Raw genomic sequence first — 14,300 nt, 5'->3', positions numbered from 1 at the left:
GTTCTATGAAGGGGGCAGCTCTCGACTGGTGACAAATCCCTGTGGTGGGAGGGTGCTGGGGGTTGGGAGGGAAAGGAGGGATAAGGGTCCGGATTCAGTCTGTGTGGTTTGGTGCCAGTAGTGACTGAGGGTCTTGGGTGGGAAGCCAATGCTGCGGAAAAGTGAAATGCTTCCTGGAAGAACTTGATCATCTGTACCGTTTATTTACCGTATTTGTTTTTCTCCTTTCTTTGTGCTCCAGGGAGATGGGGGATGTGGTGGCTGGAAAACCACATGAGGTATGAGATCTCTCAGAACAGACGCTCTGGCACTGTGGTGTACCAGGCCTTTGGGACTTTGACCCCTATCAGCGGGCGTTTGCTTCTGGAAGAGACGCCATGGAGCAGACCCCTCATTTAACCACAGAAAGAGGGAGGGTCCTGGGAGCCTGGGCAGAAGCTGCTGCGTGGCTCCTCCCGTGTCCAACCTCCGTCTTCTGGTTCTGACTTCTGCTGCATCTGCTAGGCTGTGACCCAATTACTTTCAAATCCTGTGGCTATTTGAGAGTCTGAAGAACACTAAGAAAACACACGTCAGCACTACTCAGCATGTTCATGTGGTTTCTGGGGTTCACAGTCTCCCGGAGGGTCTCTGGGGTGTCTCTGGAGTGGCCCCCAGGCCAGGACAGTGATTCTCTGCTGTCAGTTCTGTCCTTCTCTGGAGCAATTCCAGGTTGAAGCTGGAAACTCAGGGCTGGTGGGATCGCCTCCCCACATCAGAGAGGGAAGGCCGCCCCCCACCCCAGGGAGCCAACGCTGGCAGGGTTGGGTGTGTGCGATAGGAACAGGGAGTGATGGACGAAAAATCCTCATTCTCCCAGTGATCTCCTGCTAACTCTGCTTTGTGCTTCCTGCCAGCTGCACCCCAGCAAGGTGCATCAGGAGGACAGCCAACTCGGGAGCCTTCTGGGGAAGCTTGAGGGGAAGGTGAGTGGGGCCACCACAACCTCCCCCACGGGCAGGAGGTGGCGAAGACCTCAGGCCGCTTCAACCTCTGTCCCCTGGCATCTCCTTGGGCACGAAGGGCAAGCGGCCTCCTCCTGTCTTAGCTCTGGTCTCTCTCTGCACTGTGGGGACAACGATGGTCCCAAGGTCGCATCTCTTGCTGCATTGACGGACTCTTGAGAAAGCAGGAAATCCAGGAGCAGGGCGGTGAGACATCCCTAAATCAATACGCTTCTGAGGTGGGAGAAGGCAGCTCACTTACGCCAGCTGCCACTCGCCTGCCCTCAGCTGCAGGCTTCAGGGCAGGTCCGGTGCCAGCAGTGCTTGGGCACATGGTGCCCCTGCCCCTGTCAGCCCCGTGCTGTGTGAGGACTTGGATTTATCACAGTTCCAGGCCTGTGGGGGTCACACGTAAGTAGAGCCTGTGCACTGCTCTCTGGAGGGTACTGGGTTGTACCCCAGGGCCTTGGCTCGTGTCTCAGCTCCGGCTGCTACACGGAGCACTGTGGATGGACCTCTAAACAGCAGGCCTGGACATCCCAGCTCTGGTGCAAGGGGTCTGGGTCTGGGCTGAGCCCCTTCCTGGCAGCAGACAGCCTCCCCGTGTGCCCTCCTGGTGCAGAGAGGGGTGAGGGGGCTCTGAGGCCCCTTTGCAAGGGCACTGATCCCACCATGGGAGCTCCACTCTCACGTGGGGCCTGGTCACCTCCCGCTGACCCCCCTCCTGAGACCATCACACTGGGCTCAGGCTCCCACACAGGGATTTGAGGGCCCAATCGTTCGGTCCTTAACAGAAGAGGAAAAACAATACTGTCCACCCTGGGGAAGTTCGGGGTGGAAAATGGAATCGAAGAAAGCATGTCAGGATCCTTTTGCAGGAAATGAAACTGCACACCCAGTTCTTTCCTATTGAAGGAGCTCCTGCAAAAATGAGTCAGTTTCTGTCTTATTTGATGCTCAAACCAGTGTTTTCACTAACGAGCCTGTTGCCTTGGCTGCCGAGGGTCATGTTTTATTGAGAACATCAAGTACAACGAACAAAGAGCCTTTCTCCGTGTCCGCCGTCAGGCATCTGTCTCCCCTCCCCTGCCCTGTGGGGTCCTTCGCTGTGGTTTAGCAGACGGCCACAGGCGGCCTCTAGAAGGCCAGGCCAAGGTCTGAACACAGGCTCTTTCCCCCAGGCAAGGGGGGCAGCTTGCTTGGTCCGGATGCTGTGCAGAGGGTCCTGAGGTGTTTATGTGGGCGCCCGGGGGGCTCTGTAGAGCCCTCCCCTTGTTGCTCCCAGGGGCCTGCCAAGGCTCGGGTGGTGAGGCCACTGGTACAAAGGATGAAAACACAGGTCACAGGGGAAGAGATACGGTTGACGTCACACAGTCACTTGGAACCAGACACCAGCCCCGTGCCCTTCTCTGAACCTCGTGTGTCTTGCCCGAGGTCTGTCCCCATCTGAGGGTTAAATGGCGAACCTTCCCTCTGGCACGCTCGAGAAATCTTACCCAACACCCCCATGCCCAGTTTGGGGGGCTCCCACCTGAGATGCTGAGGGGAGGAGCGGGTGTTTTGGGCAAGACCGTGTTAGCTTGGCGGCTGTGAACCTGCAGGAATCACGTCACATGGGATGACATGTTCCACCGTGCATGTGTATGGTGTTCACAAGTTTGTTTACGAAACCACAGGTCCTTGCTCCATGAAGGAGGCCACGTGATTCTGAGGATGTGAGGACCCTGAGCAGCAGGCATGTGGCTCCTGGTCCCACCCATCACCACATTCTCACCAGGCCATGGGGAAGCCCAGGGAAGCTAAGAACTAGAGTTTCTAAAGATGCCCCAGGGCCCTTGCACATGCTGTCTTGTCCACATCAGCCTCACACCCTGGAAATTTGCCAGGACCTGGCATGACTCGCGTTTGGGTTCCTCTTTCTAGGATTCTGAGATTGGTGCCCATGAGCTCAGGATGCTTCTGAATGAGGCCTTTTCCAAAGGTAAGTTCTTCCTTGGCGCTTTCCAGAAAATTCGTGGGAGCCTGAGTAATGCCAACTAGGGGCAAGGGGGGTGAGGGTGTCAGGAGTTCAGTGGGTGCAGATGTGGAGTAGAAGGGGCCTGTGAACTCTGGCCCTGGGGGTCCGAGGGTGTCCAGCAGGGATGCGGGGGGTGGGGCTGACGCTGCAGGAAGGTGTTGGGGGGTCTTTGGAGGAAAAGCCAGGCAGAGGGTCACTTGACCAGTGGCATTGCCCCACGAAAGTACCAGGTTGATGCTGTGGGACAGTGCACATTGGAGCCATAGCTCTGACTCCCAGGGCCTGCCTTCTTGTCTGGCCCAGGATGGGGATGGGGATGGGGACGAGGGTAGGGACTAGGATGGGGACTCGGGTGGGGACGGGGACTGAGATGACAGTGGAGGCTGGGATGGGGACTGGGGTGGGGACAGGGACTGGGGTGGGGACAAGGACAGGAATGCAGATGGGACTGGGACTGGAATGAGGGTGGGGATTGGGAGGCAGATGGGGATGAGGACTGGGATAGGGACTGGGGTGGGGAAGGGGATGGGGATTGGGAGGCAGATGGGGATGAGGACTGGGATAGGAACTGGGGTGGGGAAGGGGATGGGGATTGGGAGGCAGATGGGGATGAGGACTGGGATAGGGACTGGGGTGGGGATGGGGACTGGGGTGAGGGGGGGGATGGGGACAGGGATGGGGACAGGGATGGTGATGGGATGGGGACAGGGACTGGGATAAGGGTGGGGATGGGGACATGGGTGAGGACCGGCTGCTGGAGGCTTCCCACTGGTGGAACGAGGGCCGGGACTGGGTTGAGATGCAGGATGCAGAGAAGGAGGCAGCTTGGGCCCTGGAGAATTGTCAGGCTGGGGCTGAGCACAGCGTGGGCCCTGGCCCGCTGGTCTCTGCTCTCTGCTCCAGCCCTGGCTTCTGCTGAGAAGGGGTGAGAGAAGAGGGGATGGCTGCAGGATCTTTGGCTCCCAGGTGTGGTCCGGGTGAGATGGAGGCCAGCTCCAAGTGGAGTGAGCGAGGAGTGTGTCAGCACTGTCCTCGGATGGCCTGCCTTTAGACCCCGGCTCTGCCCCTGCTGCTCGCAAATTATCCAGCCTGTCTGGGCCTCCATGTCCTCGTGTACAAAATGGGGATGCTGGTAGTCCCGACCACGTGAGAGCATTCTGAGGACGAGGTGTGGGGGCTCGCCCTTACAGAATTAGTGGTCCTCTAGGAGCATACCGGGTACCAAGTGCTATGCTCAGAAGTCACATTATCCCATCAGCTTGATGGACGTATCCTTTGCATGTTGCAGAATTTTTCCTTTCCCTGATTTAATGACTCCTGGACTTTTCCCGCAAGAGGGGAGGGAGAGGACGAGCACGGCCCCCTGCGCTGGTGGAGCTGGTGGCTGCAAGTGCTGCCCTCGTAGTAAGGAACTGGTTATCCCCATTTCACAGGTGAGGGAGCTCCCCTCTCCCCTCCTCCACCCCTTCCCTCCCCCTCCACCTCTGGTCTGTCTCCTGTAGCAACACGGTCCCCCCCACAGCCACCACCACCAGTTTAGACTTACCACAGGTGATAAAACCCATTTGTCCTCTCTGGCCCAGTTTAACCCTGATTTACACTGAAGGATGTCTAAGAGTGTTTGGAAGGGATGGGGGAGGCTAGAACATTCTAGGTGGAAGGAACAGCAAAAGCAAAGGGCCAAAGGGAGAATGTCTTAGTGTCTGTTTGGAGGTCATGTGCAGAGCCCATGTCAGCTCCTAGGAGGGCTGTGTGTGCTTCTGCCACCTCAGGCTGTGGGTGCCTGTGAAAGCGTCCTGTTCAGGGAGGGGTCTCCTCACTGGGGGTGGGGGTGGTCCTAGTGGGAAAAGGCAGGGCCGCTACAGAGTAAGGGGAGGGAGTAGCTTGCCCACCAAGTGGTGACAGCAATCTGTCCACAGCTCCCGCCTCTCCCGGCCCCATGGAAAAAATGAAGTTCTAGAGCCTCGGAGGGTGGAGATGGTGAGCTTGTCCCCTGGGACAGAGGGATGCCACATGGAGCTTTCCAGAGTCCCTGCAGCCATGTGGGGGTAGTCGGGCCAGGGAAGGGGGCTTACGGCAGGATGCTGGACAGAGGCAGCTCTCTGAAGTCCTGAAGTCTAATTTCCTTCCTTCTCTGGAGTTCTAGAACTATTCAGACTGCTGGACGAGGACCAGAGCAGCGTGGTCTGGCTCTCCCTGGCTGAGATAGGTCGCTGGGGTTCTGGGGAATGGCTTGCTGATGAGACTTGGATTCTGGATTGTCACAGGTGCCGAGTGGGGCTTGCTCAGTGACCTGTGTTATTTCCACGTGGCTCTAGAGTGCCTTCTTGGGTGGCAACTGTGGGGAGAAATGGGATTGTCCCATGGTCTTCCCAACACATACATCCCTTGTTATCTTGAAGATAAAGCTACACTTTCATTTCAGATCATGTTGGGATGCCATTCCTCGCTGATCGGAATGGAAATATGCGTGGTGGGTGCAACTCAATCCCTGACTTCCAGGAACGGATGTCTTAGATGAACGGAGAGAAGGTGATCCAAACCCAGCAGGAATGTCAGTGACCTATTTCCAATGATGTGGGGGAGGTCTTCCTGAAGGTGTACCGGCAGGTACCCGGACCTCGGTGTCGACCCTGACATTGCGTGTATACACACACACACATGCTCGCGCACTGACTCACACGCACACACCTGTTGGTGGAAGTCCCTCTTGAGTCTGAGCCTTTCCTAAGCCACCTGCTGAGAGGGCTCATGGAGTTGGGACTGAGTTAAGGGCTCCCAGGTGCTCAGGGGAGCATGGAGTCATCATAGGTCACACCACACCAGGCAGGAGAGTATCTCTGGCACAGTTGTGCCAGCTCCCAGAGAAACACGGAGCTCACCCTGGGGTCCTTCTTTTGCAGTGACTATGCTGCGTGTTGGTCTGACCCGGGTGTGTGGACATCAGCGACAGTCCACACCAGCCCTCCTGCTGCCTTTCTCCCCTTCTGCACAATTCCGCAAGCGAGGAGCCCCGGATGTCAGTCATTGGTTGTTCCCATCTTCCCCGCTCGTCTGTGTCCCTGGAGGTCCTGGCCTGTCCCACCTGCACAGTCACGTGTAAGCCGACCCCGGAGCCCAGTGGAGGGACCGAAGTCAAATAAAGTCTGGTCTCAATGGTTCTTGCTTTTCTCTGGCGATGTGCAACGTGGGGGAGGGCTCTGCTTCTCATGCTTTAGGAGAGAAGTTTTGGGAAAAGACGGGCTGGAGCTGCTGAGGTCGAAGGTGGGGGGGATCTTTTGGAGGAGGAGCTGTGGGTGGGGAGGCCTCTGGGGTCCTCCGGGATGGAGGAGGGACGTGGGTGGGCTGCTTTCTGCCCTTTTGAGGAAGGAAGACTGGGCCTCTCTTCAGCACTTATGGCCCAAGAAGTCAGCGTCTGCTGAGTGGACGGCAGATCCTCCTGTGGGGATTCTTGCCCCACAAATAGGGAAACCGCTGTTTAGGCCGGTTTTCTTCCCCATGGGACATGAGGATCCTTGTGGCTGGTGAGAAAGTAGACCCCAAGCCAGTGTCCTAATGGGCTGGTGGGGCAGACCTGGCTCTCCCAGGTGGCCTTGGGATGGGGGGATGAGGTGCTTGGCCTGCTGGGGCAGATGCCACAGACAGGGGGTTATTCCCACAGACCCGGAGGCCAGGCGGCCAAGATCCCGGTGCAGGTGGCCAGGCTCTGGGGACAGGCCCCCTCGTCATGTTCCTTGCCGTGTGCGGCTGCCAGAGAGCAGGCAGGAGAGCAGACAAGCTCTCTGGGGCCCCCACAAGGACACAGACTGCATCATGGCCTCCCGTTCCCCCATTGGTGCTCCTCGAATCCTAATTCCCTCCTGTGGGCCCACCTTCTACAACTGGACAGTAAACCACACACATACCTTCGTCTCTGAGGCTCTGGTCAGGGATTAATCTTCCATATCCAGAAGTACAGCTGGATGTATCCCCTTATAGGACCCCAATGCCCACGTAGGCTGAAACTATTCTCCCAAGGCCCAGAGGGGATAAGGCCCAGGCCTGATGCCTAACCCACTGGCCCAACCTGCTGGGCCACCCAAGTGCCTTGCAGGAAGTCTCATGCATTAAAAGGGAATCTCTGCTGAGAGCTCTCTTCCTGGTATAGCTTCTCTATATGAATGCCTTTCTAGGAGTGTGTGTGGGGCAACGGAATTCATTTTCTTTCTGAGTTCTTTGGGCCTTGACTGTTTTTATCTAAAGATAACCTGCATCTCACTGCGGCTTGCCTTGGGTGGCTGGCCCTTGGTTGCTACAAAGAGAGTGACACAGAGGGTTCCAGATGGTTAGGGACACACATGTGTGCACAGAGGGCCTACTCAGTGGGCACAGGGGCCTCTGTTTGGCCCTGAGAACCCTTAGCGACCCAGACTGGCATCCCCTCACTGTCCGGGCAGTGGGAGCTCCACGCAGGGATCCCACCTGGGCATGTGTTTTGCACACTGACTACGCGTCTTGCTCGGCACTTGCCCTGGGACTTGCGGGGCAGTGTGCAAACGACCAGGAGTAAGACAGGTCCCACCTCCAAGAACTGACTGTCCAGTGGGGACACAGACTCGTGCACGCGTCACGACAACATGAAACGACGTTCGTGCTCATGGGGCAGAACAGTCAGGCTGTGAGCGGAGGGAGCCTGCCGTGTGGCCGCAGGATGGGGAGCAGGCTTTGTGCGGGATGGGTTCGAGAGCTGGAGCTTTTCATTCACCCGTCCAGTAAATACTCACTGAGCACCAGCTGCCTCGGGCTTTGTGCTGGCACCGGTTAACCAGAGGGAAAGATGTCCTGGATGCAGGGAACAGCATGAGAGAAGTCGAGAGCCCAGGATAAAGAGGCCTGGCCTCTTCTGGAAGGTTCTGTCACCACAGCCCTGAAGGACACCTTCTTTGCTCATTCCCATCCTCTCTGCCATGATCTTGCTGTGGCTACTTTTCCTTTCTAGGTCAGAGCGAGAGCTTTCAGACTCCTCTCTGGGTGAGGCATAGTCCTGGGCCTCCCAAAGTTCAGGCTGTTAGATGGCATCTTCTCCCCCAGTTCCCTGGGGTAGAAGGACCCACGGAGAACTTCAGGCGGCTGTGAGTGTCCTGACACGCAGCCAGCCATGTCCTCCATACCCAGAGAGAAGAAGGGGCCCTGGGGAGGGTCCTTGATGGAGATTATCCCTGGGGAGGCAAGAAGTGTGCCCCTGGAGTGGAAAAGTCCCCCAGAGACATGTCTAAGAAAGGACACGAGGGCTTCCCACTGCTACCTGCACCCTCGAAACATCTACTACTAATTAATTTCTGAATTCCATCACAATGCTGTCCTGGTTACATGGGGGAAGCGCAGTCAGCTTGCAGAGGGCTGCTATCTTGTGCACCCAGGATTCTGATTGATGCTCCCCCAGAAATGGGGGAAGGGTGGGGGGAGGAGGGAGATGGAGAGGAAGGAGAAGGGAGATGGAGACAGAGGAGGGACTCCTGGTGGACGGGTCCTGCTGGTCTCAGGGCTGCCGGCTGTCCCGGTGGGGGTGGGGGGAGCTCAGCAAGCCCTCTGCTGAGCTCAGGCGGGAAAAGCGTCCCTGGGACCCCTGCCACCTGTGCCAGCACCAACATGGAAATAGAAATAATAACACAAAGACATCATCACAGCCCAACACCACGAGCAGGGAGACTCACGGGCACCCGCCATTTCACGCCTCTAAGTCCCTGTTTGCACCATAGGGATTAAAGCAGAAAACTCCAGTTGCTTCCACTCTGTTTTGTTGTGTTTTTACGGACACATGGAATTTTTACCTTTTTGTTTCTTCTTTGGTATTTATATGAGGTTGGATAGCATGTGGACACAGCAGCTTTCCTGCCATGTTGGGACATCTGGATCACGAGACGTCTGTGAAGCTTGTTGAGCGTAACTGAGCACCTACTATGCGCAGGGAAGAGTGCTATGCGGTTGTCGGGCTACAGACATGTGTAAGATGCGACTTCTGCTCTTGGGTGCCTCCCTACTGTCTCAGGAGAGAGACTGCAGCCAAGACAGCGGCTTTGCCATGAGCAACAGGCAAAGATAGAGACGGAGAGGGAGCCATGAGGGCACAGGGCGCCTACCCACCCGGGTGCCAACCTTGCGGGGGGCGGGGGAGGTGGGAAGGCTGTGGCTGCCACGGATCTCAGTCTAGCCAAGGCAGGAACCACGGCAGGGATCCGAAAAGAAATAACTGAATGTAACAAACTGTTAACTTGTATAAGGTCATAAGCAGGAACTCAGCCCATGACTGGAGTTCCCAGATGTGTCAGGTGCAGCGGCTGCTACGGCTGCTACGGGTAGGGCCAGCCACATGAGCAACAGGAGGAGATTGGAGGTGCTCAAGCTTGGAGACCTGGAGGAGACACCCTGTGGGACTGAAACTCAGCCTTGGAGAGGGGGCTTGCCCCGGCGACGCCCATCAGCACAGGAAGAGCTGCCAGGTGGGGTCTGCTGTTGCCGGTGCCTTGTCCGCAGAGCCCAGTGTGGACCCGGGGGCGGACTCATGAGGGGCTCACCCAGTGGGCTGGAGACTCCCTCAGTCAACGCTGACTTCCAAGCCACAGCAAAGTGTCAGGCACTTCCTCACCTTGGAGGCCCAGAGGCCAACACTGCCATGGATATCAGTCTTCGTGGGCTTGCCGTCTGGTTGAGGGAAGAAGACAAGAAGCAGAAGCAAACTAGTGAGTGAGACGGTGCGTTGGCGAAGAGAAATAAAGCAAGGGGAGGGGAGAACATGTGGGAGCCACCTGGGGGGTGGGGAGGGCTCTGTTCAGGTGGAAAGGCCCCTCTGCCCAGTCAGTGACTTCCCCAGGCCTCAGCTTCCTTGGAGGGAGCAGGTGAGGGGGTGCTTTTTTCCCAGCTCTCCGACTCTAGTGGTCTGTGTTTGGGGAATGAAAGTGCCTGGAAGCAGCTCCCAGATTGCGTGGGTGGTCACCCTGGGCCACGTGGGCGGGCCAGTCTCAGAGCAGGCATGCTTGGGTCCCTTCCGGGGGTGGGGGGCGGTTTTCACATCCTCACCCCTGTTCGGCCTTCCCTCTCCAGCCCACGAAGGCACAAAATTAACAGCAATAACAGCTCCTGGTGCTGAGTTTTTCTAAATGCCAGGATTTCTGTGAAATGTGTCATGTGTCACTTCATCAATCCCTCCCGCTCTGCCACGCGTTCTTGTGGCCTTGGGCCACCTGGTCATCATTTACCTTTCTGTTCCTAAATGTTCTCACTTGAAAATGGGGATAATTATCGGACTGACCTCATAGGGTTGCGATCGGCATGAAATGAGCTGACCCACGTGTTCAGACAGCGCGCAGCAAAGGCTCCGTTGCCGTCTGGCTGTTCACACTGCACGCGCCGCTGCTGAGGACAGTGAGGTTCAGCGACGGGAGGGCAGTCTCAGCTCTGGCTGCTGCACCGAGCACCGTGGATGAGCTTGTAAACAACAGACACTGATTTCTCCCAGATCCAGGGGCTGGAAGTCCGAGGTCCGGTGCAGAGGGGCTGGTCCTGGGCTGAGACCCTTCCCGGAGGCAGACAGCCTCCCTGTGTGTCCTCCTGGTGCAGAAAGGGGAGAGGGGGCTCTGCAGTGTCTTTGCAAGGACACTGATCCCACCGCAGGAGGTGCACCCTCACTTGGGGCCTGGTCACTTCCCACTGACGCCCCCTCCTGAGACCATGGCACTGGGCTCAGGCTCCCACATAGGGATTAGGACACACACGTTCAGGCCATCACAGTGGCCAGGGCAGAGCGCAAGCCCGTGTCTGTCTGCCCGTGTGCGTGGTCCGTGCCTCACACTCCTGGGACGGTTCTCGCTAGCCTGGTCCCCCATGCAGGATCCTGGCCCCAGAGGTCCGCTCCCCTGTCCCCTTCCCTGAGGGGGTTTCCGGAGGTTCTTTGAGACTCTGGAGTTGAGAGGAAAGCAGTTGACGTGTTAATGAATGGATTTCCCAGGGAACCAAAGGGCAGAGGATGAAGCCCCCCCGCGAGGAGGCCCTCCTCAGCCGCATCCTGTGAGACATCACAGGGATGGAGGCCGAGTGGCCCAGCCGTGGCCTCCGTCTCTGATGCCCTCAGGCTCCCGGTACCTGCCTCGGCCAGGGACATTGAGCGTGTCTGCAACCAGTGTACCCACGATGCTTGATCTGCGGGACTGATGACGTCTGCAGATGAGAGAATCAGTGGGAATGGGAAAGTCAACCAGAGCCAATTCTTTCCAGAGTGAAGCGTCATTAATTTAAAATGATTTATTTAGTAAAATGGTAACATTGAGGCTAATGTTATCTCCCCGAAAGACAAACCTATTTGTTGTTTGTCTTGGGGTGAAGGAGTGAGGCAAGCCAGTCCTGCAGGCGGACCCATGGACCATCTGCAGGGAGGCCTCCCTCGCGCCCGGCATCCACAGCTTCCCTCCTGCGGACAAGCCCCCCGTGGCCAGGTGTCCTGTTCTCCACATGGCAGGTGACACCCCTGAGGCTGGATGGGGACCGTGGACATTGGATGGAAGAAGAAAAGGCTGGCTCCGTGGGAGAGCTTGAGCGTCTTACCATCAGACCAGGCAGAGATTTCTATCTCATCCCAACCTTGGTCCACCGGGCCCAGCAGCGCCTGCCTCGTGCCACCGTGGGGAAGTTGGGGACAAAGTTTTGCCCCCAGAGCCAAGATGGTGCTCCTTGTCTGCATGCCCTGTTTCCTCTCTTTCTCTATTGCTTCTGCTTTTAACTCCTGCCCCCCCGGTCTTGTGTGTGTCCTGCGGCTATGAACGCATCTCTGGAATGGAGTGGGGAATAGAATTTATTTCTGTAGTAGTGGTCACAGGGAGGTGACCATTGCAGTGTCAAGCATTTTCGGGCATCCCTCCCTCTCTCCCTGATGGGACCCCATTGTCTGTGTCCCACTCTGGCAGTGGGGAGGGCCACCTAGGGGGCTGCCAGGAAGGGGGCAGGAGGAGCAGTGAGCAGAGTCTGGGGGGCCAAGGTCTGAGCCAGTTCAGTGGTCAGAGAGCCAGGTAGCCAGGGAGTGGTGGGTGGGTGGGCAGGTGAGGCCGGTGGCTGGGGATTGGGAGGTCAGAGTGGGTGGTATGGGTTCTAGAGTAGACGAACTCACTAGAAGGTGGAGGAGTCAAAAGAGGGGGCCCAGGCAGGACCCCAGTTGTTAATTACGGGCCAGGGCAGAGAGGGGGTGTCTGTGCCTTGGGACCCCAGCTGAGCCCAGGGATATCACCAGTGCTGTGGGCTCAGCTGAGGTTCATCAAGCACTCTCAACATGGACTGTGGCCAAGCACAAATGATAAGAGTGGGTGGGGGGGCACCCCGCTGGCTCAGTCAGTGGGATGTGCAACTCTCGATATCAAGGTCATGAGTGGGGTGCAGAGACAATGTAAATAGACAAATCAATAATTCTAAAAGATGATAAGAGTTCCTAGGCATCTCTGGGAAGCATGACAGTTGGGCCCTGTCCCCTCAAGCACACGACAGCTCTAGCCCATTGGGCTCCAGCACACCTGGCAGAGAAGCCGAGAGCCTTCCTGCCCAAGACAGAAGCCAGTGTCTGAATGGAGAGAGGATTCTCTCTCTGGACAGAAGTTTAGTTTTCTCAAACCTGATAAAAATGTAGTATTAGAAGCAGCACAGATAGAGAACATTTGGACAAAATTCCAGAAAAAGTCAGGATGTTTGTTGAGTAAAAACCCAGGCTCAGCGTTGGACGGATGTGGAAACCCCAGAGTCTCGGTGTCCTCACCTGTGAAATGGGAGCGTGGGCTCTTGCTGGGCTGTGAAGGGAGACCTGCGGCATGGTGCGTGTCTGACTCCAGGTTTAGGGACAAGGGCCCAGCACGTGACCTCCATGTTAGCTCTTCTATTTCAGGTGAAAGTCCCGTTCAGAAAATCAGGGAAGCGTGCCTTCCTTACAAGCGCGTGTACTTCCTGCGCATTCCCGACACTGGTGGCTCCCATAGGTGTGGAAACGTCTCTTACATTGGCTCCTTTCTCGCAAAAGATCCCAAAAGAGGCCAGATCACTAAAGGATCCAGCTTCTGAGAGCACCATCAGAAGCAAAATGTAAAATGTTTTGAAGTAAATTTTATTACGTTAAAAAATTTCATGGGACTAGAGACTCTTTACACCAAATTCATCAAGTAGGATCACTATAAACAAGGTGAGTTAGACAAAATCTATCTATCCAGTGCACCGAGTGGGGTTAAGCTTCCGACTCTTGATGTTGGCTTGGGTCATGATCTCAGGGTCGTGGGATCGAGACCCAAGTCCGGGTCCACGCTCAGCGATGAGTCTGCTGGAGATTCTTTCTCTCTCTGACCCTCTCCCCACACTCTCTAAAAATAGATAAATCTTTTAAAAAAATCTATTTCTTTATTTCCTCACACCTATAGGAGATTTATAAAATACAACCTGTCTGGGCTACAGGAGCCCATGTCCTGGCATGATATTAAATGTCACATTAAGGGGTCTGGGCTGCGGTGTGGGTTGCTGGGATCAGGGCAGGATGATTCATGGAGGGCTTTTTGCGTGAGTTATTTTGCATGGGGACAGGACCTGCAGGAAGGAAAGGGGCATCAGGGACCTTGGGTGTGATGCTGGTGTTGGGAAAGTGACCTCATCCAGGCCCTAGGTTTTTCCAGAAAAGCCCTGTCTGGGGACAGGGAGGTGAGGGTCCAGGGATTGGGATGCCTGAGCCTGGCCCGGGGGAGCAGAAGAGAGCTTGGTGTCCTTCCTCCGAGGGAGACCCTGGAGAGCACAGGCAACAGCCCAGCTGTGTCACTGAGTGACATAGTGGAGTGTCCTGGGAAAGCCACCCCCCACTGCCATCTGGGTAGTGGTCTTGGGAAGGAGGAGACCCTGGCATCTCAAGGCGACGTATTTACTCACCAGTTTTCGGTCTGATTTCCAGCTTCCAGATTTTTAAGTTTTTTTTTTTTTTCCTAAAAAATATCTCCCTGAGGGCAGGGGTATATGAGCAATCTCTGTACTTTCACCTAATTTTTCCGTATACTTAAAACTGCTCTGAAAAAATTAAATCTTAATTAAAAAAAAAAAATGGAGCTCAGTGGAAAGGAACAGTAGCCCCTACGATGGGGCAGAAAAGGGAAAAATCCCCTGTTGAACTTCCAGTGGGTTTAGGGAAGAAGGAGGCTGGGTGCCTGCGTCCCATCTGCCACCGTTGCCGGAAATCCGCTTTCACATACTGTCCAAGTCAGTGAGTGACTTGGTTAGATTAGGAAACTGCTCATTTCCCAAGGTCTTCATGTTAT

General features: G+C 56.1%; 1 protein-coding gene across 1 annotated transcript in view; it reads left to right on the top strand.

Annotated features, from left to right (window-relative positions):
- LOC116855794 (calpain-8-like) overlaps positions 1-14,300 on the top strand; it is a 42,246-nt gene that overhangs the window by 27,455 nt on the left and 491 nt on the right. The window contains 4 exon segments of the mRNA XM_032838811.1: positions 242-278; positions 897-965; positions 2,907-2,964; positions 12,899-12,989. Coding sequence (XP_032694702.1) covers positions 242-278; positions 897-965; positions 2,907-2,964; positions 12,899-12,989 — 255 coding nt within the window.

Source organism: Lontra canadensis, unplaced genomic scaffold (genome assembly GCF_010015895.1).
Source record: "Lontra canadensis isolate GAN:19392208 unplaced genomic scaffold, GSC_riverotter_1.0 scaffold106, whole genome shotgun sequence".
NCBI lineage: Eukaryota > Metazoa > Chordata > Mammalia > Carnivora > Mustelidae > Lontra > Lontra canadensis.
The sequence above is the reverse complement of the archived record's forward strand: the minus strand, read 5'-3'. Positions and strand labels throughout refer to the sequence as shown.